General features: G+C 37.4%; 1 protein-coding gene across 6 annotated transcripts; it reads left to right on the top strand.

Moving 5' to 3' along the window:
- Position 1: 1 nt before the first annotated feature.
- On the top strand, positions 2–27,981 carry MTIF2 (mitochondrial translational initiation factor 2). Of its 6 annotated transcripts, none has more exons than XM_019423399.2 (15): positions 5–99; positions 394–547; positions 1,893–2,118; positions 2,480–2,591; positions 8,224–8,395; positions 8,855–9,015; positions 9,918–10,094; positions 11,911–12,050; positions 15,001–15,125; positions 17,077–17,281; positions 22,367–22,619; positions 23,411–23,551; positions 25,711–25,875; positions 27,000–27,140; positions 27,782–27,981. In XM_019423399.2, exons 3-15 carry the CDS (start codon positions 1,900–1,902, stop codon positions 27,952–27,954), a joined length of 2,184 nt encoding a protein of 727 aa, XP_019278944.1. In that variant the 5' UTR covers positions 5–99; positions 394–547; positions 1,893–1,899; the 3' UTR covers positions 27,955–27,981. The 6 variants fall into 6 exon arrangements, with proteins under 6 accessions (XP_019278746.1, XP_019278944.1, XP_019279078.1 ...); XM_019423533.2 differs by having other exon boundaries at positions 47–99; positions 461–547; XM_019423201.2 differs by lacking the exon at positions 394–547 and having other exon boundaries at positions 2–99.
- Positions 27,982–27,987: the final 6 nt, after the last annotated feature.

Here is a 27,987-nt window from a genome sequence, read left to right as displayed (position 1 = left end):
CCGTTTCGGGAACGGACCGTGGGACTGCAGTCCCGGTCCGCAAGGTGATCTCCGCCTTATCTCAGAATCCGGACACCCCGGACCTAACGTAGCAGCAAAGTGAGTGGGGTTCCTTGGCCGGGTCGTCCCGAGGGGGCGTGTATTGTTTGCCCTGAAGTGTCAGTGGCACCGATCGTAAACACGGAGCAATCGGAAGCCTTTCCGCGTTTCATTTAATCCCTGCGTGACCCCAGCTGAGGTTTAGCGAAAGCGTTATTTGCCCAGAAGGGGCCGGCTGCCCCCCTCTTCCCGCGCGTCCCTCCTGTCCTGGGCCCAAGGTTTTCTGGGCCCGGTTCGAGGCGAAGCCACCCCAGAGCCGTCATTCTTATACAATGACTTTTTTTTGCCTTTCAGATAAGTTCCAAGGCTGACAGGTCTTACATTCAGACGTTTCCACCAACGCACCAACATCTTTTTTCAGATTCCATAACGAGATCCTAGCTGCGAAAGAACACCGAATTGGGAGTCAGACAGCCTGGGTTCTAGGCCTGACTGTCATTAATTGGTGGTATGACATTGGAGAAATCTTTCTGACCTCTCTGGACTCCCCGTTTTCCTTTTCTATAAAATGAGGAGCGTGGAATAAGTAGTAAGTGAGGTAACTTCCAGTTTCCACACCTGGATTATTGCCACCAGTGTGTTTTCTAATTCCTGCCTCAGTTAGCTTTCTGTACTTTGGTTAATCCCCATGTAGGGCCTTTCTTCGCATTCCATCAATCCATGCCCTTGTCAGGTCTGGGTTTAGACTCATTTTAAAAATGTTTCCTAAAGGAATCCCTTTACTTCTTAGTCCACGGACTCGTACCTAAGTAAAAATTTTAACATGTGCCATTCTTGAGGTGTTTAATGTGCCTGAGAATCATTATATTGGCACAATAAACTCTGAACGACAGGACTCTGGCTTATTAAACTTTGAATCAACATCCTCATACACAATGTCTGAAAGATGGTACTCAAGAAATGTTTGCTGAGGAGAATATGTACACCTCACATTATTTTAGTTGCTCCTTTCCTCAAAAACCGTAAAGCAAAGCTGTAGAAATGCAGTCCTGAGAGCAGAAGGAATAGAACATTCGAGGAGAAAAGTAATTATACTTTTGTTAGTTCTGAACTACACTGAGTTCTGTTGCAGTTTTCTCTCAAGTAAGTCTTCTGTCATTCCAAGAATGATATTCAAAAGGCATTATTCAATAGATATGTATGAAGTGTTCTCTTCCCACTCTAAAGCATCTTCTTTTTGGGAGGGGGTGGTAGGAAGAGGGAAAAATGGTGAGGGTTGAAAGAAGACAATTTCAAGTAGAGCATATGCAAAGGTTCAAAAATGAGATGGCAAGCCATTGAAGATTACGGGGCGGGGGGACGTCAAAATAACGAAAGCTTGGAGATAGGAGTGAGGTGCTATAAGGGTGTAAGCAATGAAATGAGAGGTTAGCAGAGGGCAGATAAATAATCCTTAATAGCACGTGTTGAAGTGGCACGTGAAATGGGATAATGGCCTGCCACTGGAGGATGTTCAGCAAAAAGAGCTGATGAGTTCAAATTTGCATTTTAGAAAAATCGCTCTCGTGATTTTGTTAGTTGATGTTTCAATAATGAAAAAATCCCTTTGTAAGTTTTATTTCAGTTCTATCATAGTAGAGACATTAACAATAATGATGGTTAACATCTAAAGAGTAGTTAGTTATTCCACCTGATTAGAATTCCATCTGATTAGACTGTGAATTCTTTCAGGGCAGAAACCCAGCTTTACTCATGTAACTCTAGCACAGTGCTTTTCATGTAGTAGATATCCAATTAATACTTGCTAACTTGAATTTAATACTAACCCAATATTATTTTAAAACTTTTTCCAGGGGAAACATGAACCAGAAGATACTGAAATTGGAGAACTTGATACGATATCACACTGTCTTTAGGCAGCTGCACAGCCTGGGTCAAAGAAGAATGTTAGCACAGTGGAGTCCTGTGTTTTCATCTGCTTACCCAGTGGGGACAGCTCAGCTCTGCATCCGACCCTGGCAAATAGACCCATTCGTTGGCGCGGCTCTATCTCAATATAGGCTTCTAGTAACAAAGAAGGTAGTTACAGACTTTAGTTACTGTATTACTTGGTCTGAGGTGAAAGTTCCTATAGCTCTGAGTAGAAATTCATTTTGAGTGTTTTGTCTTTATTCCTTAATGCTACACTTGAGGCAGTACATCTTTGTGAAGAAAGGAAGTTTTATTTTGTTGTTCAGTAATGTGGATGAATTTGATTACCTGGAAATCAGTGTATGATTGTGAATTAAGGATGTAGGATTTTAAATTTTAGTCTAAGGTTTAAGTACTTATGGGAGTGTTACTTGGTAGAAATAGGAGCTGTGATTGTGGTAGATATTCCAGAATAAATCTACATTGTCACTTAAAGTTTTTCTTCTATTGCATTCTGAATTTTTAATAGGAAGAAAGAGCACAGAAATCTCCATTGTCTTCACCAAAATTCAAAAAAGAAGTGGAGGTATGGATTGGAATGACTGTTGGGGAACTGGCCAGAGCAATGGAAAAAGACATAGGTGGGTCAGATACTTTTATAAGGAAAAATATGGGAACATGGGATACCTGGTATCTTATTTTCATTGAGACTAAGGCATTCAAAGATGAAAATTAGACTGATGGCTTAAAAAGATATCAAATCATTCTAATAGTTTTCACTTTAGGTCACAGACTCTAATTCGTTTCTTCTGTCTTTGCCAAAAATGGTGGAAAAAATTTTATCTGGAGTAACCCTTCTTTCTCAGAAATTCTGTAGGCTTTTAAGTTTCTTTATTTATTTTGAGAAGAGAGAGCATGAGCGAAGGAGGGCGGAAAGAAAGAGGGGAGAGAGAGAATCCCAAGCAGACTCCATGCTGTCAGCACTATGCAGGGCTCGATGTCACAGACTGTCTGATCATGACCTGAGCCAAGATCAAGAGTTGGTCACTTAACCAACTGTGCCAACAAGGTACCCCAAACTATTTTAATGGGTTAATTAAAAAATAAATTTTTTTAATGTTTTTATTTTTGAGACAGAGAAAAAGCACGAGCTGGGGAGGGGTGGAGAGAGAGGGAGACAGGGTCTGAAGGAGGCTCTGCACTGACAGCACAGAGCCTGATGGTAGAGCTTGAACTCAGCTAAGAGATCATTACCTGAGCCAAGGTTGGACCCTTAGCCAACTGAGCCACCCGGGTGCCCTGAGTTTTGTTTTGTTTTTTTTCTTCTGAGACAAAGAGCACTCCGGAGAGGGGCAAAGGCAGAGGGAGGAAGAGAGGGAGAATCTTAAGCAGGCTCCATGCTCAACACAGACCGAGTCCAAAGAATATTTTTGGTCTGAAGTACTCTATTTATACTTACTATCCTTTTGTTGTTCTATAATTTTCTGATTTTCTTTTTGTTTTGTTTTTTATTGTTTATTTTTGAGAGACAGAGAGTGAGAGAAAGCGTGTGTGCATGCACGAGCCAGGGAGGGGCAGAGAGAGAGGGACACAGAATCTGAAGCAGGCTCCAGGCCCTGAGCTGTCAGCACAGAACCCGATGCAGGGCTCAAACCATGAACTGTGAGACCATGACCTGAGATCGTGACCTGAGCGGAAGTCAGACACTTAACCAACTGAGCCACCCAGGCGCCCCTGATTTTCTTTTTTCACTCATTGTGACAATATCTGTAGTGCCAGCAGAAAAATATTTGTAGTAGTAAATTTTTTTTAAAGTTTACTTTATTTATTTTGAGAGAGAGAGTGCGAGTGCAGGAGAGACAGAGAGTGAGAAAGAGAGAGAATTTCACTGACAGTACAGAGCCTGGACACAGTACACAAAGTCATGAACCGTGAGATCATGACCTGAGCCAAGACCAAGAGTCGGGTGCTTAACTGACTGACCCACCCAGGCACCCTATAGTAATAACTTTTAATAATACTGTTTTTGTTTATAAATGTATAGCATCATTGTCATTTTTTAAATTCCTTCATTGCACTCTTGGTGCATTTATTACCGATTTAAGATTATTGGAACAAAATTTGAGTTTTCATTATAAGCTGACAATAAAATTCAGTAAATAAGAAATAGCCTATTATTGTAGCGAAATAAAGTGACAAGTGAAGCAGACTCTTGGCAAAAAGAAAAACAATTAATAATAATAACTCATATTACTGAGCTGTTACCATGTACCAATACTTTAAGTATATTAACTCATGTAATTCTCATAATGCACAAGAGTTAGGTGTAATTATTATCCCTATTTGTAGGTTGAGAAACTGAGGCATGGAGAGGATGAATAATTGCCACAGTTAGTATATGGTAGAGTAGGATTTGAACTCAGGGAGTATGGCTACAGAGGTCATGCTTTTATTCACAGACCAAATTATCTCTCAAGAATTGTTATTTTGTAAATTACAGCAGAGCTCTAGGGCAGAGCTAGAATTGTAATATGTTTCCAGCCTGAAAGTGCCACCACTCTTTGTATATGTGCATCCTCACAAAGAATAGAAAATTGGCCCAGTCTTGCATTCTTATAACTTTGCAGTTGGATTATATAATCATTTTATTAGAAAACTTTAAGAGAACAAATAGATATGACTGTATCATTGATATTTTTTCCAAGGAAAACTATATTGGTAGGATTTTATAGATAATATTGATAATATACTTGATTTTTAAAACTTTTATTGTTGGCAGTTTTCATACATATATGAAAGCTGTAAGAATGGAATATAAGTATAATGTATGCAGAAGCCAGTGACAATTATTAATATATCATTTATTCCATAAATATTTCTGTATTTATCACTAAAAGATGAGGATTCTTTTTTTTTAACATTCCCCCCCCTCACACACTCCCATAACTATAATAATTCCTCTGTGTTACCAAGTAAATAGTATAATTGAAACATGAATTTAATCACGGATCAGTGTTCTAGACCCAAAACTGATATGCCATGATTTAAATAAAAGCTCTATTTGAAGCTTATTTAATATTATATTTACTTCTCATTTGAATTAAAGATGGTGAATATTTTTAACTACTAAATTAGCAATGTGAGTATATATTTTTTCCTTTATGTCAATTAAAATAACTTAGGATGTAATATCTGTGGTTGAAATGCTTTGGGTACTTTTCTATTTGTAAATATTTAAGTCTTAGATAAAGATAAAATAATATGTTAATACTAAATGCATTTAATATAAAGGGAAAGAGATTATCTTTGTATAAGCTACCTTTCAAAAGTTTGGGATATCAGGGGTGCCTGGATGGCTCAGTCAGTTAAGCATCTGACTCTTGATTTTGGCTCAGGTCATGATCTCACGGGTCCTGAGATCGAGCCCCACATAGGGCTCTGTGCTGACAGTGCAGAGCCTGCTTGGAATTCTCCCTTTCCCTCTCTCTTACTCTCCCCTGCTCGTGTGCATGCCCACTCACTTGCTTGCGCTCTCTCAAAATAAATAAATAACATTTAAAAAAAAAGTTTAGGATATCATATTGGAAAAGTATTTACTGGATTATTAGGGATTTTAGCATTGTTAGAATTGTATTCATTATAATGTATATGTTTAGAATTTTATTGTTCTATGAGAGCATATCCATATAGAAAATTTGCATTGTATCATTTTTTTTTTTTTAAGTTTTATTTATTTAAGTAATCTCTACACCCTGTGTGGGGCTTGAACTCATGACCTTGAGATCAAGAGTAGCATGCTTTTCTAACTGAGTCAGCCAGGTGCCCCTGTATCATTCTTTTAAAATGTATTTTCTTGGGAAAGGATGTTGTGGGATTATATATAGGAAAGGATTTCTTGCCATTATTACAGAATAGGATCAGTGATATGTGGAGCTGGCTTGCACCAACTTTTGAGCCAGTTGCTAATTTATAAGGAAGTATGTGAGCTTCCATTAAAAATCATAAACATAAACAAAGGTAACATAAATCATAAACAAAGGTAATAAATACTCCTTAAACCCCTTTATTCTTGGGGCACCTGGGTGGCTTAGTTGGTTAAGCATATGACTCTTGATTTTGACTCAGGTCATGATCTCATGGTTTGTGAGATAGAGCCCCATGTAGGGCTCTGTGCTGACAGCTTGGAGCCTGCTTGGGATTCTCCCTCTCTCCCTCTCCCTCTCTCCCTCTCCCTCTCTCCCTCTCCCTCTCTCCCTCTCCCTCTCTCCCTCTCCCTCTCTCCCTCTCCCTCTCTCCCTCTCCCTCTCTCCCTCTCCCCTCTCTCCCTCCCTCTCCCTCTCCCTCTTCCTCTCCCTCTCTCTCTCTCCCTCTCCCTCTCCCTCTCCCTTTCTCTCTCTCTCTCCTTCTCTCCCTCCTTCTCTGCCCTTCCCCACCCTCAAAATACATAAGTAAACTAAAAAAAAAAAACAAAAACCTCTTTTTATTTTACTGCATTTTGCTATGTGTTTTTGAGGTGATTTATGCCTATGTACCTATATGGTGGAAATTCTATGTAATGGTATGCTACTGTGCATCTCTTTACATCTCTGTGTTCAGTGATTTCATGTTGATAGCTGAAATCAACCATCTGGGAGTATTTGCACTGTGGAAATTGGGAAATGCTATAATAATTAGGGTGGTTTTTTTTTTTTTTTTTTTTTGGAGAGTCTTCTGAGTAAACATTTACCTGCACGCTACTGCATAAGATATTCTTTTAGTATAATGTTCTGTTTATTTGAGGATGCCTTTCTTTCATATGTGTCTCTCAGAATACATATTTAAAATTTTTTTCAGTGTTTATTTTTGAGAGAGAGACAGACAGATAGACAGACAGACATGAGTGGGGGAGGGGCAGAGAGAGGGAGACACAGAATCTGAAGCAGGCTCCAGGCTCTGAGCTGTCAGCACAGAGCCCAATGCGGGTCTGGAACTCATGAGCCATGAGATCATGACTTGAGCTGAAGTCAGATGCTTAAATGACTGAGCCACCCAGGCGGCCCTCAAAATATATATTTAAAGGGTGATTGAACATCTGGAAACATAAAACTTATTTCATTGACCGATACATTCATTTATCATCCACAAGGAAGTATGACTGAAATGAAAACAAAGTACATTATGTAAAATAGAATACCAAGTAAATATTTTTCTTACATTTCAAGACTTTTTGGAGACCATAAATAGATAACATAAGTAAATTAATTAATTATATGTGTGTGTATATATGGAGATTGTGTGTGTGTGTGTGTGTGTGTGTACATACAGTTGATCCTCGTTATTTGAGGGTTTTGTATTGGAAGATTCTCTAAAATGTATTTGTAGCCCCAAAATCAGTATTCACACTGCTTTTGCAGTCATTCCTGGACATGTGTGGAGCAGTGAAAAATTTGAGTTACCCAATTACACATTCCTAGCTGAGGTTAAACAAGGCAACATTCTGCCTTCTTGCTTTAGCTCTCATGCTGCAAACAAGTGTCATTTTGTGGCTTATTCAGTGCCACATTTTTACATTTTTATGCTTTTTGTTGATTTTGCTGATTAAAATGGCTCCTAAGCATAGTGGTGAAGTGTTACTAACTGCAAGAAGGCTGTAGTGTGCTTTACAGAGAAAATGCATGTGTTAGATAAGCTTTGTTCATGCGCTGTTTTTAGTGCTTTTGGCTGGGCGTTCAGTATTAATGAATCAACAGAATACATTAAATAAGGTGTCTTAAAACAGAAACACATAAAACTAGGTATGTATTGATTGCTAATGAAGATGTGACCAGGAGCTGAAGGAACCTACTAACCTTGTATTTTTCCTTGGAATGATGGTTTAGTAGTTGCTAATTCAGTATTCATGGAAAGTTTATAGAACAGAACTGCTGCAAATAATGAATATCAACTATATATACATACACATTTGTATAGACATGACATATGTAACTACAAGTTTTCAAAGAACTGCTCAATATTAAATGTATACAATATGCCTAATAATGTTTTATTGGTGGCTCAGATCATTCATAAGGTGCATATTCACATATTTATGAATATGTAGAAATGTTAATATAAATGAATCATATTTTAAAGATTATTTTCTTTTCAGCTTATTTGTGGTTTGTTAACAGAGGAACAGCTTAAATAGTTAATTCCTCTCATCGAGTATACTGTTTATATTGAGATTTATTAATAGAGGCCACTTTTATGAACATTTATTTCATGATCCTAAAAGGTTTTTTCTCTCCCACCCAGATTGTGTGTATGAAGCTTTAATGAACACTGCTATTGACATAGATTCACTAGAAGCACACTCACATTTAGATGAAGTCTGGATCAAAGAGGTGGTAAAGAAGGCGGGGATGAAGTTAAAATGGAGCAAATTAAAACAGGACAAAGTCAGAGAAAATAAAGATGCTGTAAGAAGGTAAAACTTAACCATGTATATTGCGGAAAGAAGACCACTTAGTTTTACTTACACTTTATAATGGAAAGATTTGCTTTAAAATTTTTTTTGCAATTAAAGTGACATGGGAATATAGATTAAACTTTTCTTCGAAGTGTTTAAAACATCAGTGTTTAAATATATTCAGGTTATCAAACTCTAAGGGTTGTTCTTCTTAGTTTGTTGAGTGTATATATTGACCCTGAATTTAAAATTTTTATTCAGTTCTGCTTGTTGTTTTGAAGATGCCAACTATGCATGGGCAGTCATTACATGTTTTGTCATAGGTTATTATGTGTGTGGAAGGGGAAGATAGTTATATCTAATCAAAGCTGAATGTTGGATTGTATTGTTTAGTGGTAGTTCACAGAGATGACTGCAAACCAATTCATTGGCTATAAAGATATTTAAGAAATGAAACTCCTTTGCTGTTAATTGTAGGCCTCAGACAGATCCAGCTTTATTAACCCCAAGGTCCCCAGTTGTTACTGTAATGGGCCATGTTGATCATGGGAAAACGACGTTACTCGACAAACTGCGAAAAACTCAAGTGGCAGCAATGGAAGCTGGAGGCATCACTCAGCACATTGGTGCCTTTCTTGGTATGACCCAAATTACCTTACAGTGTGCTTGGGAATCCCACATACTGTTTTCTTAAACCAAGTGTCCTAACATGAGATACACAAATTAAAAGTAAAAGGAAAGTCTAAAGCTTAAGGCTGTTGGTCTGATGAAATATCGAGCAGCTGGTTAATAAAGGTTATTTTGTACATTCTATAAGAAGAAAATTATATTTTTATTCTGGCTATTCTTAGTTTGGCTTAATGAACTTAAAATTGTTCAATGCCTGGTTACAGTAATGTTCATAATAATAATTAAATAGCAGCTACCATTACTGAGCAACTAGCATGTGCCCAGCACTGTGGTGTGTGGTGTGGTGAGCCCCTTATTTATATGCTTTATTTTTATCTTCACAACATCGCGAAGTACGTATTAATACCCCTGTTTACAGATAAGGAGGCTGAGGCTTGGATAGGTTATTTGTTCGAGATATACAGCTAATAAATGGCAAAGCTAGGATTTACATCCAAGGCTGGGTTTGGGCTGGGTTTGGGCTCAAATCCTGAGCTACTAACTATGTACTAAATTGCCTTTTGCTTAAGGCAATTGTGTAGCTAATGAAGGGGAAACTTCCTATATAACTATCAGTCTGTTCTCTCTCCAGAATAGATACCAGTTGGTACATTTATGAAAATATGTTCTAAAAATATAAAAAGTTTTACTTTGAAATTATAACATGAAAAGAAAACACTAAAGGTTTCACTGCTTTGTTATCATTTTTCAGTGTGAAATAATGATTTGTATTGTTCCCAATTAAAATTAATGGGAGGAATAAATTATTTTAAGGAATTATTGATTCTATTTGATAATTTCACATATATTCCTTTGTATTAAGAAAGCACACATTTGAGTCCTTAGTATTTTTGGATTTCTGTTTCCACAGTGTCTCTGCCTTCTGGGGAAAAGATCACCTTTCTTGATACTCCAGGACATGCTGCTTTCTCAGCAATGAGGGCCAGAGGTGCTCAGGTCACTGACATTGTCATACTGGTCGTAGCTGCAGATGATGGAGTGATGAAACAAACTGTAGAATCTATTAAGCATGCCAAAGATGCTCAAGGTACTGTGTGGCTGATTATGTGTATCAGGAAAGCAGTTGCTTTTTTTTTTTTTTTTTTTTTTTTTTAAAGATCTACAAAAAGTCACTATTCTGGTGCCCTTTACATGTAGCTCATTTAATCTACCTGGCAATTCCAGGATTATTATGCCTGTTTACAGATACAGCTCAAAGATGATTGAATTGTTTTCCCACAGATGTAACTACTAAAAAGTGTGTAGCAGGAGTCAGCTGGGGACCTGTGACCATAAATACAGTCCTTCTAATACTGTTTACTTAGTTGGCATGGTGTGAAAATGTAATAACCGCAAATGACTTTTTAAAAATTTTTGTTATGGAAATGTTAAATAATTATAAAGGTAAGAATAGAATAATAAACTACATACCCATCACCTATTAACATTAGGAGTTGCAAAATGGTTATATTCTAATTCTGTTATTCCTTGTTCATTTATTATCTTGAATTCTTCTCTAAAGAGAAACTTTTTCTTCGTATGCTTTACATAAATTCTTAGAGGTATAAAATTGAAACTTTTTAAAAATCACTTCTCTATTTAGAAACTGTGGTAATAGCTACTACCTCCCCCCCCCCCCCACACACATACTTTGTTCATTCATTCTTATTCTGATATTACCCTACACTCACTGAGAAAATACTGTTACCTTGAGAAAATGTACCTTGATGGAGTACATCATATTCCCTTACGTTTGTTGGCAAGAGAAAAAAAAGTTTGAGAATCACTATCTACGCCAGTTCTTAACAGCATGAAAACTAAGAACCGAGAATGGCAGGAACTGCCTCCAGTTACAGTTAATTTGCAACATGTCCACATTTGAAATCTGCTCTTTTAGCTTCCAGTGTTACTCTCTTTTCTTTTTAATTCTTCAAAACTGCCTTTGTGGAATGGACTATGTTCTTAATGAACATAGGGAATATAACAAAAAGAAGAGGGTGATAAATTTGCCAGGGATCCATAGCAAAGCAGTTGTTGAGATAGGATAAATTTCTTACATCATGCTTTCTATTTCTGTTCTCTTGTCCCTTAAGTTCCATCTCATCCATATGGAATGTACTTTTTCATAATAGTAGGTTGTGGATAACTTTTTTGTTTCTGTTTTCAATTTTTCTTCCTTTGATACCTGAGAAAATTGTAGCACAGTTGGTGAAACCCAACCAGAGAATTATCTCCTAACATTTTATGTGATTTGTCTAGTGATCAAGACAAGTAGATTATAAGATTATTTGGTTCATTTGTTCAGTAAACATTTATTGAGAATCTACTATATGTCAGTCACTAAAGTATATATTAATAAAGAATTGCCGTAAATCCTGAAAGTAAGTTTACAACAGTGCTACTTCGTTTCAGCCCAGGGTAAGATGTTGGGTTTCAATGAGTTAATAGCTCCTCAAAAGAAGAGGCGAATGATCTAGTGGTGTTAGAATTGAATTAGAATCTTTTCTGGACTTTTTAATTTTCTTTCTGCAGATTATCTTCAGTGTAGTTGCTGATCTTGCTTTCAGTCTTACAGATAGGCCTTTCTCTACCCAAATTCTGTTTTTGTTTGTTTGTTTGTTTGTTTTCATCTTAGGTATCTGTTCTTAATTCAGAATCTGCTTATAATTACAATTTTGACATCTCACATCCAGAATCCTCCTTTATGTGCAGAAAGATGAGGGGGTCTAAAGCAGGTCTTTTAGGTCTTTCTTGTAGTTTAGTACATCTACTCAGTAAAGAGAAAGCTAGAAAAGGTTGGTGTCTTTCACTGTGAATACCTGGAATTGAAGGTATCCTCGTTTGCATTCTTTTTAACTCTTCAGTTCCTATCGTCCTTGCTATAAACAAATGTGACAAAACTGAGGCTGATCCTGAAAAAGTGAAAAAAGAACTGCTAGCTCATGATGTAGTGTGTGAGGATTATGGAGGTGACGTTCAAGCAGTGCACATCTCTGCACTCACGGTAAGTGCAGGCACCTCAGAGATGATGTGTTAGGTTGGGACTGCTGTTCATAATGCACATAGGGGACTATACCTAAAGAACATCGGGACATATATAATTTCTGTTGTTTAAAAACCCTTTGTGTACTAGGCAAGGCTAGCATCATTATCTTGGTTTGGCAGATTAGGAATTCGACTTTCTGGGGTGCCCGGGTGGCTCAGTCAATTAATTGTCCGACATTGGCTTAGGTCGTGATCTCACAGTTCGTGAGTTCAAGCCTTCTGTCGGGCTGTACGCTGATAGTCCAGAGCCTGCTTCGGAACCTCTCTCTCCCTCTCTTTCTGCCCCCTACCTCAAAAATAAATAAACATTAAAAGAAAGAAAAAAAGAAATTAGGCTTTCTGAGGTCAGTCACCAGTCTAGGGTTATACAACAGAACAGTCAGGGATCAAGTCCAGACCTAATGCTTTTCTTTTCTTTTTTTTTTTTTTTAATTTTTTTATGTTTCGTTTTTTATATTTTTGAGAGAGAGAGAGCGAGCAGGGGAAGGGCAGAGTGACGAAGACAGAATCTGAAATAGGCTCCAGGCTCTGAGCTGTCAGCGCAGAGCCCAATGCTGGTTCGAACTCACGAGCAGTGAGATCCTGACCGGAGCCGAAGTGAGATGCCCAACTGACTGAGCCACCCCAGGTGCCTCCTAATGCTTATTCTAAGTATAAGAACACATGGTGGATGTTGTAGGCATAGCGTAATAGTAAGCTGCTGAAGACTTTTTTAAGCAGAAATGAAATCCAATTTGTAATAAAAAGTACTTGTTTTTATACTGAAAAATTACAGAATAGGTTTTAGGGCATTTAAGAGATATTTAAACATAAAAATTTCACTAATACAAAGATAAAACATTTGGGTTCAGTTTGTTATTGATTGATTCAATGTTTCCATGAATTAAATTGCCATAAGTTTTGTTATTTATGATGAATTCCATTTTCTTTTCTTTTTTTTAACGTTTATTTATTTATTTTGAGAGAAAGAGTGTGAGTGGGAGAGGGACAGAGAGAGGGAGAGAGAATCCTAAGCAGGCTCCGTGCTGTCAGTGCAGAGCCTGAAGTGAGACTAGATCCCAGGAACTGTGAGATCATGACCTTAGCAGAAATGAAGAGTTGGATGCTTAAAGCCAACTGAGCCACCCAGGTGCCTCTCCATTTTCCTTTAAATGACCAATTATTCTTTTCTGATTGAAAAACACCAAGGAAGCTGAGTACCTGCTTTGTGACAGCATTTTGCAGTTCTCTTTTCCTGTACAGGTTGCTGCTAAGTAACAATTTCCTTTTTTGTCCATTCTTATCATGTTCCATGGTTCATATATAATCTACAATACTTTTTTTTCCAGATCACTTACTGAGGGGATGGTACTGTATTTGGCCACCTTCCTCTAATTAAGTCTCATTTTATCTTTAATTTTCCTAAATTTGTTACTTCTAGGATGCTTAGCAATCATGCCTTCATTGATATTGAAGCCAGGCCTCTTTTTCTCTGAAACTCTGAAATGCCACCTTGCTTTATTATGTTTCCACTATACCTCAATTGCTGTTGCACTCTGAAAGCCAGATGGCAAGATTAAAACATTTGAAGACACAGCCACCTTTTCTGCCCAGATACCTTGAGATGAGTAGGTAAATGTAAAGCTGCTTACGCATGGCCGAGATGATTTCTGGGGAATGGAGGGAATTGGGAGGGTGTGGCAGAAAGAAAGATGAGGCCTTTTTTTCCAAGTAGAGATAGAGGACTATTTCATGCAAAGAAACACCCCAGCTCTACTTTTCAGAGTAGCATTTGTAACTTTAAATCAATACTGGGAATATTTGGATGGGTAAGGAAAGTATTGTTTTGTATTGTTTACAAACAGCTTGTCTCCGTTGTTTTATACTCTGACAGCTGAGCAGCCTCTTAACTGACAGAGTGGAAAAATCCCTTGCCCATCAGTTTGAGTTCCATCGTCAGTTAATCAGCTGTGTGATCTTGGAGCCCTAGAATGCCTAGTAACCATAGATCATTAAAGGTGAAAGAATCATCTGATCAAGCTTCCTCATTTCCAGTTGAGGAAAGACGATCCAGGGAGGTGAACTGATTCTTCAAGGTTACACAGCTGGGTAATTACAGAGTGTATCTTAGACACTGGGTCTAGTTTGTACTTTTTCTCCTTATTAGTAAGAGTAAGTAATGTTTGATTTACTTATTTTACAGCATTCTTGAGTGGATCGAATGAAATAATAGATGTGAAAGCTTATTCAGTTGGCTAGAACTTCAAATGTCAAGTAGCATTGTAAAGAAAGCGAGAGGAAGAGAACGCAATGGTAGAGACAGATGGAGGAGAATGCATGAAGCATGTATTTATGAAGGGGTATTAATAAGCACCACTAGTGGGCTTCCTTTTAAGAAAATCACCATTCTTGGGGTGGCTGGATGGCTCAGTTGGTTGAGCATCACACTTTGGCTCAGGTCATGATCTCATGGCTCATGAGTTCGAGCCCCGCGTCAGGCTCTGTGCTGATAGCTTAGAGCCTGGAACCTGCTTCGGATTCTGTCTCCCTGTTTTGCTGCTTCTCCCCCACTCGTGCTTTGTCTGTCTCTCTTCTCTCTCCCTCTCTAAAAAATAAATAAACATTAAAAGAAAAGAAAAGAAAATCGCCATTCTTCCTTGAAAGATATGTCCCTGGATCAGGTTTTCTTGCTTTTCCTTCCTTTGTTTTTTCCTCCCTCTCTCCCTCCCTCCCTTCCTCCCTCCCTCCCTCCCTCCCTGATTCCTCCTTTCCTGGCCTCCTTCCTTCTTTCTGATTGGGTGATTCATGCTTTTAATGCTTAAAGAGAAAAGTATGATATAACTGTCTAGGATTATTTCGCTGACACTGGTATTTACATCTACAGATAATATTTTATTTATGTATCTTAACACCTTTTTTTGTTATTAAAGGGCGATAATCTGATGGCTTTGGCAGAGGCAACAATTGCTCTGGCAGAAATGTTAGAACTGAAAGCAGACCTCAATGGTCCAGTAGAAGGAACAGTAATAGAATCTTTCACGGACAAAGGAAGAGGGTAGGACTGTTAAAATGCTTGCTTTTAATAATTTGTTTCATTGTTTTTGTGGCTTGATTATGTAACAATGCATTATTTTATTGCATATTATTGTTAGACATGGACAATATTTTCAAAGCATTTGTTTTGAAAAGCATTTTATTGCATTAGCACATGGAACATAAAAATTTAGTTATCAGGAGCTCCTGGGTGGCTCAGTCAGTTAAGCGTTCTACTTCGCCTCAGGTCATGATCTCACAGTTCGTGAGTTGGAGCCCCACATAGGGCTCTGTGCTGACAGCTCAGAGCCTGGAGCCTTCTTCATATTCTGTGTCTCCGTCTCTCTCTCTGCACACCGCCCCCCCCCCCCGACCCTTGCACACTTTCTCTCTCAACAATAAACATTAAAAAATTTGTTTTAAATGCAGTTACCAGTAGCCATAGCTATCTATATATCTCCTAGTCACATTTAATGGTGTAAGTAGTTCAGTTTGTTTGAATATTTTTCTCCACTGACTTAACTGAATTGATAAATAAAGCCTCATAGACTAACAAATTGGAATGAAATAGCAAATGTTGCCCTCAGGGTTTCTAAATTCTTTATGTCCTTACCCATTAATATTCTATCCAGGAAGGTCTTTGGGTTTTTCTTCTCTTTAATTTTTCTCCCTATCAGCAAGAGGTTTCACTTCTTAACAAATTAGTTACGGAAAGAGGATTAGCATTCTGTCAGAACACTCAGCTAACTGCATCCTCCACTGCCATAAGCTGATAGGAAATGTGTTTTGTTTTCCTCTTTTTTAAAAGCATGATAAAATAAGCATAACATTAAATTTACCGTCTTAACCATGTTTAAGTTCAGTAATATTAAGTATTTTCACATTGTTGTACAACAGGTCTCTAGAACTTTTTAATCTTGTAAAACAAACTCTGGGGCATCTGGGTGGCTCGGTCAGTTAAACATCTGACTTTGGCTCACGTCATAATCTCACAATTTAGGTTCAAGTCCCACATGAGGTGAGCTTGTGCATATTCAGGTGAGCTCGTGCCCTGCTTCGGGTGAGCCCTGCTTCAGTCTCTTCTGTCTCTCTCTCTCTCTGTCTCTCTCCCCTCATGGGATTCTCTCTCTCTCTCCCTCTCTCTGCCCCTCACTCACTTGCACCCTCTCTCAAAAAACCAAAAAAACCCCCCAAAAAAACCCAAAAACCCCAAACAACAACAACCAAAAAAAACCCCACTGAAACTCTATACCCACGAAACCCTAATTTCCCCTCCTTCCAACGCCCAACCCTTGGCAACTATCTTTAGATTTTCTGTTTCTATGATTTTGACTACTTTAGGTACTTCATATGACTGGAATAATACAGTATTTGTCCTTTTTGACTGGCTTATTTCATTTAACATAATGTCCTCATGGTAGGTTCATTCATGTTGGAGCATGTGACAGGGCTTTCTTTTTTAAGGTTGCATAATATTCCATTGTATGTATACGCTGAATTTTCTTTATTATTCAGTTGATGGACATTTGGTTTGCTTCTACCTTTTGGCAATTATGTAGAAATGTTTTTATAGTATGAAAAACTGCTTGAGAAGTAGTGGGGTTAACCCTGTGTGTACATAGTATATATATATATTTTAGTCTCGTAAAGATATCTTTGCTCTACTTAAGAAAGTGCTTACTGGGGCGCCTGGGTGGCGCAGTCGGTTAAGCGTCCGACTTCAGCCAGGTCACGATCTCGCGGTCCGTGAGTTCGAGCCCCGCATCAGGCTCTGGGCTGATGGCTCGGAGCCTGGAGCCTGTTTCCGATTCTGTGTCTCCCTCTCTCTCTGCCCCTCCCCCATTCATGCTCTGTCTCTCTCTGTCCCAAAAATAAATTAAAAACGTTGAAAAAAAAAAAAATTAAAAAAAAAAAAGAAAGTGCTTACTTCCTGATTATGGCATTACGAATATATATGTTTATTTTCATTTTAGGCCTGTTACTACAGCTATAATTCAAAGAGGAACTTTGAGGAGAGGCTCCATTCTGGTTGCTGGAAAGAGTTGGGCAAAAGTACGCTTAATGTTTGATGAGAATGGAAAAACAATCCATGAGGCCTGTCCCAGCATGCCAGTGGGAATTGTAGGCTGGAGAGACCTCCCTTCTGCAGGAGATGAAATTCTTGAAGTAGAATCTGAGGTATATCAAGCTTAATTCCTATATACATGATACAGTGATTTTATTTATTTATTTATTATTTTAATAATTTAGGGTCAAGTTAACTGACATACAGGGTATACAGTGTAGTCTTGCCTTCAGATGTAGATTCCCATGATTTATCCCTTACATACAATACCCAGTGCTTATCCCAACAAGTGCCCTCCTCAATGCCCATCACCCATTTTCCCTGCACCCCCAACCCCCCACCCCCATCAACCCTCAGTTTGTCCTCTGTATTTAAGAGTCTCTTATGGTTTGCTTCCCTCTTGTTTGTAACTTTTTTCCTTCCCTTACCCTGTGGTATTCTGTTAAGTTTCTCAAATTCTGTGTATGAGTGAAGACATACGTAGCATGATACCCTCTAGTTCCATCCACATTGTTGTAAATGGCAAGATTTCATTATTTTTCCTCACCAAGTAGTATTCCATTGTTATATACTATATCTTCTTTATCCATTCATCAGTTGATGGACATTTAGGCACTTTCCATAATTTGGCTATTGTTGATAGTGCTGCTATAAACATTGGGGTACATGTGCCCCTGTGAATCAGCACTCCTGTATCCTTTGGATAAATTCCTAGTAGTACTATTGCTGAGTTGTAGGGTAATTCCATTTTTAATTTTTTGAAGAATCTCCACACTATTTTCCACAGTGGGGCACCAGTTTGCATTCCCACCAACAGTACAAGAGGGTTCCCCTTTCTCCACATCCTCACTAACATCTGTTGTTTCCTGAGTTAATTTTAGCCACTCTGATTGGTGTGAGGTGGTATCTCAGTGTGGTTATGATTTGTATTTTCCTGATGATGAGTGATGTTGAGCATCTTTTCAGGTGTCTGTTTGTCATCTGGATGTCTTCTTTGGAAAAGTATCTATTCATGTCTTCTGCCCATTTCTTCACTGGATTATTTGTTTTTCGGGTGTTGAGTTTGGTAATTTCTTTATAGATTTTGGATACTAACCCTTTATCTGATATGTCATTTACAAATATCTTCTCCCATTCTGTCAGTTCCTTTTTAGTTTAGTTGATTGTTTCCTTTGCAGTGCAGAAGGTTTTTCATCTGGATGAGGTCCCAATAGTTCATTTTTGCTTTTATTTCCCTTGCCTTTGGAGACATGTTAAGTAAGAAGTTGCTGTGGCCGAGGTCAAAGAGGTTGCTGCCTTTTTTCTCCTGTGGGATTTTGATGGTTTCCTGTCTCAATTTAGGCCTGTCATCCATTGTGAATTTATTTTTATGTATGATGTAAGAAAGTGGTTCAGTTTCATTCTTTTGCATGTTGCTGTCCAGTTCTCCCAGCACCAGTTGCTAAAGAGACTGTCTTTTTTCCATTGGATACTCTTTCCTGCTTTCTCGAAGATTAGTTGGCCAATTCTGGGTTCTTTATTCTATTGCATTGGTCTATGTGTCTGTTTTTGTGACAATACCGTACTGTCTTGATGATAACAGCTTTGTAGTACAGGCTAAAGTCTGGGATTGTGATGGCTCCAGCTTTGGTTTTCTTTTTCGACATTACTTTGGCTATTTGGGATCTTTTGTGGTTCCATACAAATTTTAGGATTGTTTGTTCTAGCTCTGAGAAGAATGCTGGTGCCATTTTGATTGGGATTGCATTGAATGTGTAGATTGCTGTGGGTAGTATCGACATTTTAACAATATTTGTTCTTCCAATCCATGAGCATGGAATATTTTTCCATTTCTTTTTGTCTTCTTCAATTTCTTTCATAAGCTTTCTGTAGCTTTCAGTGTACAGATCTTTTACCTCTTTGGTTAGGTTTATTCCTAAATATTTTATGGTTCTTAGTGCAATTGTAAATGGGATCGATTCCTTGATACCTCTTTCTGTTGCTTTGTTATTGGTGTATACAAATGCAACTGGTTTCTGTACATTCATTTTATATCCTGTGACTTTGCCGAACTCATGTTTCAGTTCTAGCAGTTTTTTGGTGGAGTCTTTCGGGTTTTCCATGTAGAGTATCATGTCATCTGTGGAAAGTGAAAGTTTGACTTCTTCTTTGTCAGTTTGGATGCCTTTTATTTCATTTTGTTGTCTGATTGCTGACCCTAGGACTTCCAAGATTATGTTAAATAGCAGTGGTGAGGGTGGACATCCCTGTCGTGTTCCTGATCTCAGGGGAAAAGCTATCAGTTTTTCCCCATTGAGGATGACATTAGCTGTGGGCCTTTCATATATGGCTTTTATGATGTTAAAGTACGTTCCTTCTATCCCAACTTACTTGAGAGTTTTTATTAAGAAAGTATGCTGTATTTTGTCAAATGCTTTTTCTGCATCTGTTGACAGGGTCATGTGGTTCTTATCCTTTCTTCTGTTAATGTGATGAATCACATTGATTTGTGAGTATTGAACCAGGCATGCAGCCCAGGAATGAATCTCACTTGATCATGGTGAATAATTCTTTTAATATACTGTTGAATTCGATTTGCTAGTATCTTGTTGAGAATTTTTGCATCTGTGTTCTTCAGGGAAATTGGCCTGTAATTCTCCTTTTTAGTGGGGTCTTTGTCTGGTTTGGGAATCAAGGTAATGCTGGCTTCATAGAATGAGTCCAGAAGCTTTCCTTCCATTTCTATTTTTTGGAACAGCATGAGCAGAATAGGTATTAACTCCGTTTTAAATGTCTGGTAGAATTCCCCTTGGAAGCCATCTAGACCAGGACTCTTACTTGTTGGGAGGTTTTTGATAACCGATTCAATTTCTTCACTGGTTATGGGTCTGTTCAAATTTTCTGTTTCTTCCCATTTGAGTTTTGGGAGTGTGTGGGTGTCTAGGAATTTGTCCATTTCTTCCAGATTGTCCAGTTTGTTGGCATATAATTTTTCATAGTATTCACTAATAATTGTTTGTATTTCTGTGGTGTTGGTTGTGATCTCTCCTCTTTCATTTGTGATTTTATTTATTTGGGTCCTCTCTCTTTTGAGAAGTCTGGCTAGGAGTTTATCAATTTTGTTTGTTCTTTCAAAACAGTTCTTAGATTCATTGATCTGTTCTACTGTTTTTTTTTTTTTAATTTTATATTGTTTATTTCTGCTCTAATCCTTATCATTTCTTTTCTGCTTGGGGTTTCTTTGCACTCTGTTTCTAGTTCCTTTAGGTGTGAGGTTAGATTCTGTATTTGGGATTTTTCTTGCTTGTTGAGATGGGCCTGGATTGTGATGTATTTTCCTCTGAGGACTGCCTTTGTTGCATCCCAAATGGTTTGGACTGTTGTGTTTTCATTTTCATTTGTTTCCATATATATTTTAATTTCTTCTTTAAATTTCCTGATTGACCTATTAATTCTTTAGTAGTATGTTCTTTAACCACCATATGTTTGGAGGCTTTCCAAATTTTTTCTTGTGGTTGATTTCAAGTTTCTTAGCGTTGTGGTCTGAAAATATATATGGTATGATCTTCATCCTTTTATATTTGTTGAAGGCTGTTTTGTGACCCAGTATGTAATCTCTTTGGGAGAATGTTCCATGTGTACTTGAGAAGAATGTACTGCTTTTGGATGAAAAGTTCTGAATATATCTGTCAAAGTCCATCTGGTCCAGTGTATCATTCAAAGCCATTGTTTGCTTATTGATTTTCTGCCTAGATTATCTGTCCGTTGTTGTAAGTGGAGTATTATAGTCACCTACAAGTACAGTATTATTACCAATAAGCTTGCTTATGTTTGTGATGAACTGATTTATATATTTGGGCATTTCAAGTTAGGGGCATAAACATTTATAATCATTAGCTCTTCTTGATGGATACACCCCTTAATTATGATATAATGCCCTTCTTCATCTCTTCTTACAGTCTGTTTTAAAATCTAGTTTGTGTGGGGGGCACCTGGGTGGCTCAGTCAGTTAAGCGTCTGACTTCAATTCAGGTCATAGATCATGATCTCACGGTCTGTGAGTTCGAGCCCCACATCAGGCTCTGTGCCAACAGCTCAGAGCCTGGAGCCTGCTTCAGATTCTGTGTCTCCCTCTCTCTCTGCCCCTGTCCCACTCACACTCTGTCTCTCTCTCTCAAAAATAAAATAAAAACATTAAAAAAAATTTTTTTAAATAAATAAAATCTAGTTTGTGTGATGTTAGTATGGCTACTCAGGCTTTCTTTTGACATCCGATATTGTGATAGATGGTTCTCCATCCCCTCACTTTGAATCTGAATGTGTCCTCAGGTCTAAAATGAGTCTCTTGTAGGCAGCATATAGATGGATCTTCTTTTTTTATCCATTGTGTCTTTAGACACAATGATACCTTGTGTCTTTTGATTGGGGCATTTAGTCCATTTACATTCAGAGTTATTGTTGGAAGATATGGATTTAGTGTCATTGTGTTATCTGTAGGTTTTATGCTTGTGGTGTTGTCTTTGGTCTTTTGTAGTCTTTGCTGCTTTCCACTCACAGGGTAACCCTAGGATTTCTTGCAGGGCTGGTTTAGTGGTCATGAATTCCTTCAGTTTTTGTTTGTCTGGGAAAGCCTGTATCTCTCCTTCTACTTTGAATGACAGCCTTGCTGGATAAAGGATTCTTGGCTGCATATTTTTCCTATTCAGCACATTGAATATTTCTTGCCACTCCCTTCTGGCCTGCCATGTTTCAGTGGGCAGGTCTGCTATGACCCTTATGTGTCTTCCCTTGTAGGTTAAGTAAGACCTGTTTGTCCCTAGCTGCTTTCAGAATTCTCTCTTTTTTTTGTATCTTGCCAGTTTCACTGTGATATATCGTGGGATACAGTGATTTTAAATATTCTCTAATTTTCTACCAAATAAGTATATTTGTGTTAACAAATAAGTATAGACTATAAAGGCTTATGAGAGGGCCAGTGGTGCCATTTTATAATTTGGCTATGGAATTTTTAAAAATTTGAGGTAATATTTAAAAATTAAATCATCTGTGTATACAAAGACCCTAGATTAACGTTTTGTAAGTTTATCAAAATTTATAAAATTAGTGGTTTCATATATGAGTTAGACCAAGCTAAGCTGGGGAAAAACATCAAGGTTTTTTAATCCATAAGATGCTGGTTTCTATTTAGTTAAATAATGCCTGTTTTTTCCCCTGTAAAGCCTAGGGCACGTGAAGTTGTTGACTGGCGGAAGTATGAGCAAGAACAGGAGAAAAACAAAGAGAATCTGAAAATAATAGAAGAAAAGCGAAAGGAACACCAAGAAGCACATCGGAAAGCCCGTGAGAAATATGGCACTTTGCATTGGAAGGAGAGATCATTTCTAAAGTACCAAGAAAAAAAAGAACAAAAACCCTTAAAGACAAAAGAGAAAGAAGAAAAGGATTCAAATGTACTTCCTATAATTATTAAAGGTGACTTTGGAAAGATTTTACTTCATTACTCATTTTTGTATTATAAATATGTATATTTCTTCATTCTCACAATTAATTTGGGCCATTAAATTTAAGCTAAAATTATTTTGGTATTTTGGGGGAGATTTATTTTATTGATGTGTAATTGACATATAACATTATGTTAGTTTCAGGTATATAGCAATGATTTGATATTTGTATATATTGCAAAATGACCACCACAGTAAGTCTAATCACCATACACAGTCACAAAACTTTTTTTTCTTGTGATAAGAACTTTTAAGATCTACTCTTTTAGCAACTTTCAAATGTATAATATAGTATTATTAACTATAGTCACTGTACTGTACATTACATCCCCATGACATTTATGACTGGAAGGTTGTACCTTTTGCCCTCCTTTTTGCCCATGTCTCACTGGGGGAGAGGTTTTTTTTTTTTTTTTTTTAATGTTTATTTCTTTTTTAGAGAGAGAACACGAGCAGGGGAGGGGCAGAGAGGGGGATAGAGGATCCCAAGTGGGCTCCGTGCTGACAGCAGAAAGCCTGATATGGGGCTTGAACTCATGAACTCTGGATGACTCACTGGGAGAGATTTTAATAAACATTTTTCTTGATGTTTTGTTGTAAATGTACTTTTGGTTCTAAATACTTAAGTTAAATAGATGTTTATAATGCTAAACCTAAATAAAAGTGGTAAATGCCATTCCTATTATGACTTTAAATAGATTTTTGTCATTTTGTGTCTGTTAATGTCTAACTCTTAACACCAGTAATTTCATACTTTTTTAGGTGATGTTGATGGTTCTGTTGAGGCCATTGTGAACATTATGGATACCTATGATGCTTCACATGAGTGTGAACTTGAATTAGTACATTTTGGTGTGGGTGATGTCAGTGAAAATGATGTTAACCTTGCTGAAACATTTCATGGTAAGATTTCTATTTCCTGTTTGTTTAACTGTGTTCCCTAGAACACACTGTGAACCATTACCTTCAGTCTTTTGTAGCTTGGCTAATCAACTTGCCCTTTACCCTTATCAGCATCGCCCTTCCTGCTCTAGTGGAGTCCCAGCCTTTGAGCTCAGTGGGATGCGCAGTATTGCAGCCATAACTTCACTCATTGTTTTCACACTACAACCTTGGGGAACTCTTTCAAGTCCCAGAAGGTTTTTGATTTTACTTACTTACTTACTTACTTACTTATTTATTTATTTATAAATAAAGATAGTTACTGCCTTTCCCATTTCCCCACCCAATCCAAGGTTGGTTCTCTGTATCTTTTATTTAGACTTTTGAATGCTCCTGACACTGTAATCAGCCTGTTCAGTATTTTACTTCATCTTTTACTTTTGTCTGTTTTTTGTCTATTGATAATTATATAAATCTTTCTTAGATTAAAAGCTGTTTTTAGCTTTAGTATATGCACTATTTAAGCAAACAGTTTTTAGCTTTAATTAAATGCCTAGAAGGTAGGGGGACTGGACTGTTAGTTGAACTTACGATATACAAAAAGGTGACTCATGACTCACTTTTAAGTCTAACACCTAGCAAGGCACCAACATTTTATTAATTAATGAATCACTTAGGAAGGAGGTACTTAATGACTGTACTTATTTAGAATTAGATGTCACTTCTACTAAATAGTAATGCTGGTTATGGTTAATTCATTTTTAATTTTTATTTATTTTTAATTTAAAAAATTTTTTTAAATGTTTTTATCTATTTTTGAGAGAGAGAGAGAGAGAGACAAAGCGTGAGCAGGGGAGGGGCAGAGAGAGGGAGACACAGAATCTGAAGCAGGCTCCAGGCTCTGAGCTATCAGCACAGAGCCTAATGTGCGGCTCCAACTTGTGACCTGAGTTGAAGTCGGACGCTTAACTGACTGAGCCACCCAGGTGCCCCAGTACTGGCTAATTCAAAGTATTTTCTAGGCATTGACCAGCCTAGCACTATACTATGTAATGCAGGTATCATGTTAAATGATTTCTTAATGATAAAACTTTCAAGGTGGTTGTGTTTTTCTCTTGATTAACTTGCTTGCTTTCATTTTTATCACTTGTTTAAGGACAGGAGTGTTTTGCTTTTTATTCCCTCTAAGGTATTTGCTGTTAAATGTATTATTTGTTCTTTGGCAAAATAGTCAACTCCATAGAATTTCTTTCATTTCTTAAATAACTCTTAAACTTTACCAATTTAGTAACTATTTTGGAGCATCTTTTGGCCAGCTGAATATCTAAGAATAAACCACAAAAAGTTGTAGACAATAAGTTTATAATTTAGTAATACAATTGTTATTAAAATAATGTAAAAATATTTCAGCCCTATTCAATTTTCGTTTTCTTATTTCTCTGGTATAAAAATCAAAGTTTTGTTTAGCGTACTGCCTTGCACAGTATGGGTACTTTTGTCTCTTAAATTAATGGGTTTAAAAATTATAAAGAAGTTTTCCTTGTTAAACAAGCTACAATAGTATTTATAAAATCCTTTGGTTAATTTGAAAATTTACTAGTTTTTATGAGAAAAAATTACAGAATTTTTCATCACCCCTTTTAATTTACATAGAAGGAAATAAAACTTTTTTTTTAATGTTTATTTATTCTTGAGAGAGAAAGCATGAGCCGGGGAGGGGCAGAGAGAGAGGGACACGGAATCTGAAGGAGGCTTCAAGCTCCAAGCTGTCAGCAGAAAGCCCAACATGGGGCTTGAACCCATGAACTGTGAGATCATGACCTGAGCCGAAGTTGGACACTTAACTGACTGAGCCACCCAGGCACCCCTAAAACCTTTTTGTTTTTAAGTGTATTTTGAGAGAGAGCATGCAAGTGAGCAAGGGAGGGGCAGAGAGAGAGAAGGAGAGAGAGAATCCCAAGCAGGCTCTATGGTGTTAGCACAGAGCCAGACATGGGGCTCAATCCCACAAACCAAGAGATCATGACCTAAGCTGCAACCAAGAGTCCGACGCTTAGCTTAACTTACTGAGCCACTCAGGCTGCCCGAAATAAAACTATTTAGATTTGAGTTTCTGCTTGAAAGAAAAGTCCTTAATACAATATTTGTGCTACTTTATTTTTTCTATTTCTGCTTCCCAGGTGTTATATATGGCTTCAATGTGAATGCAGGCAATGTTATCCAGAAGTCTGCTACAAAAAAAGGAGTAAAAATTAAACTTCACAAAATCATTTACCGCCTAATTGAAGATTTGCAGGAAGAACTGAGCAGCAGATTGCCTTGCATTGTGGAAGAGCATCCAATTGGTGAGTGTTCACTGAATATTAAACATTCATATCTTAGGTGCTGTGAAGAACACTTGAAAGCAAAGTTTAGGGGAATTATAGTTCACTGTTGAAATACCTTCACTGTTCCAATAAATGGCCTGTGTCCTAGAAAAAATGATATATTCAATGTAACTTCCTATGTATTATAAACCTGCCCTCTGCAGCCTATGCTTTGGCCCTGAGGATACAAAGGCAAGTTAGGCAGTAAGAACTTACCCTAAGGTTTAGACATCAACTAATTATAACATAAATTAGACTGGGATGGGATGCATGAAGATTATATACAGTGTTCTGGAAGGAGCCACTGATTTTGTCCTGGAGTTGGCCGAGAAGTCCACCATGAGAATAGTTAATTTTACATTTAAATATCACGTATTTAGAAATATTCTTCCTAGCATATCCCTTGGCCAGATGGAAGCCTAAATTTATTTGAGATGGACTGAATCGTTTTATCTGTTCTTATGGTCCAGAGATTTATTTTAGGCTTTTCTGATCTGCTAAACATGACCATACAGAGATTTGTATGTTCTTGTGCTAAGGCACAATTTGGAAAACTTTTGAGTCATACAAAGGTTTCCATCAGCCAAATAACACTAACCCCAGTAAATCGGTATATTATAGTGTGTGATACCATGTCATTATTGGAATTTAATTTTCAGTGAAAAGAATTAAGCTTTAAGCTGAGTCACTGAATCGGTATTTAAGTGAATATAAATTATCAATGGGGAGATTAAAATTAGGTGATGACAGATGTTCTCTTCAAGAATAATATATTGAGGGACAGGTGAAAACTAGGTTTTCATAGAGCAGACAGTAAACTGTTACCTTCTAGTGCATTTTCAGCTAAAAAAGTGAATTTCTTTTTCCCTTGTTCATTTTTTTAGGCAAGCAGGTTCTTTTCCAAGAAAACCCAAGGATTTTCATGTTTATGTTTCTATGAGCGGTCAGGAAAATAAAGTTGGTAGAGTCAGAGAAAAACAGGATTTCAGTACGAGTTTGTATTTTTCTCCCACCTTTAATTCTTGCTCTGAAGAATATGTGAAATTATGTATTTCTCAGAATCTTTTGTTTTGTGTGCATCTAATGTTCTCTTCTTTCTAAAGGTGAGGCTTGTATACTAGCTACCTTCTCTGTAACAGAAGGGAAGAAAAAAGTTCCTGTGGCTGGCTGCAGAGTCCAAAAGGGTCAGTTAGAAAAACAGAAAAAATTTAAATTAATCCGTAATGGACATGTTATTTGGAAGGGTAAGCAAGATCACAATCTGTTTCTATAATATTAAATCCAGTCACCCAAACCTACTGATTCCATGTAACCACCTAAAATCTCACTCCCATATCCTGGTTCAGGCTGTTACCTTTTGTTAACTCAAACCTCGTCTCCAGGTGACAGGCTCCCTCCCTTACTAGTCCTGATGTCTCCTCCAGGATTTTTAGTCCTGCCTGGTAATCTATATAACCTGTAACAAGCCTGATAAATCAGTAATCTAGTTTCCTAAGCTTCTAAAAATTGGCCGCAAATTACCTTTCCAGCTGTCTCCTACCCCTGATCTACAGCATTGTACTTGGCTTACCTTGACCTTTTGCCTGCAATGTCTTTTATCCTGGATTATCTCATTTTTTAAATCTTGAGTACAATGCCATCCTCTGCAAAGTTAGTCTAACCTTTGAAATGGGAGATTTAGTTCTTTCCCTATAAACCACATCTTGCTTACAGCAAACCATTTTTCTTTGGTTTCCCTAGTATTTAGTTCCTTCATTTAACATGATAGGACTGTAAAATTTAGGACTTTCAGGATAATTTTCCTTTTAACACCAGACTGTATAGCATTTAGCAGGTATAATTTGTTGAATATACCTACCTTGTTTTTTTGTTTTTATATTTTAAGGCTCATTAACCTCATTGAAACACCATAAAGATGACATTTCAGTCGTCAAAACTGGAATGGACTGTGGTCTCAGTTTGGATGAAGAAAAGGTAGAATTTAAAGTGGGAGATGAAATTGTTTGTTATGAAGAAAAAGAAGTTCCAGCTAAGACTTCTTGGAATCCAGGATTTTAAAATTACATTAAAAATGTAAACAATTAATGGTGT

Source organism: Panthera pardus, unplaced genomic scaffold (assembly GCF_024362965.1).
Source record: "Panthera pardus isolate Hobbes unplaced genomic scaffold, ASM2436296v1 HiC_scaffold_25, whole genome shotgun sequence".
Lineage (NCBI taxonomy): Eukaryota > Metazoa > Chordata > Mammalia > Carnivora > Felidae > Panthera > Panthera pardus.
Note: the sequence above shows the minus strand (reverse complement) of the source record. Positions and strands in the feature narration are given on the sequence as shown.

Excerpts from the sequence above, each read along its gene's own strand:
- MTIF2 (XM_019423201.2), top strand. The coding sequence starts at position 1,900 with ATGAACCAGAAGATACTGAAATTGGAGAACTTGATACGATATCACACT. Across the intron at positions 2,592-8,223 it reads AGCAATGGAAAAAGACATAG|ATTGTGTGTATGAAGCTTTA; the intron begins GTGGGTCAGATA and ends TCTCCCACCCAG. Across the intron at positions 8,396-8,854 it reads AATAAAGATGCTGTAAGAAG|GCCTCAGACAGATCCAGCTT; the intron begins GTAAAACTTAAC and ends TGTTAATTGTAG.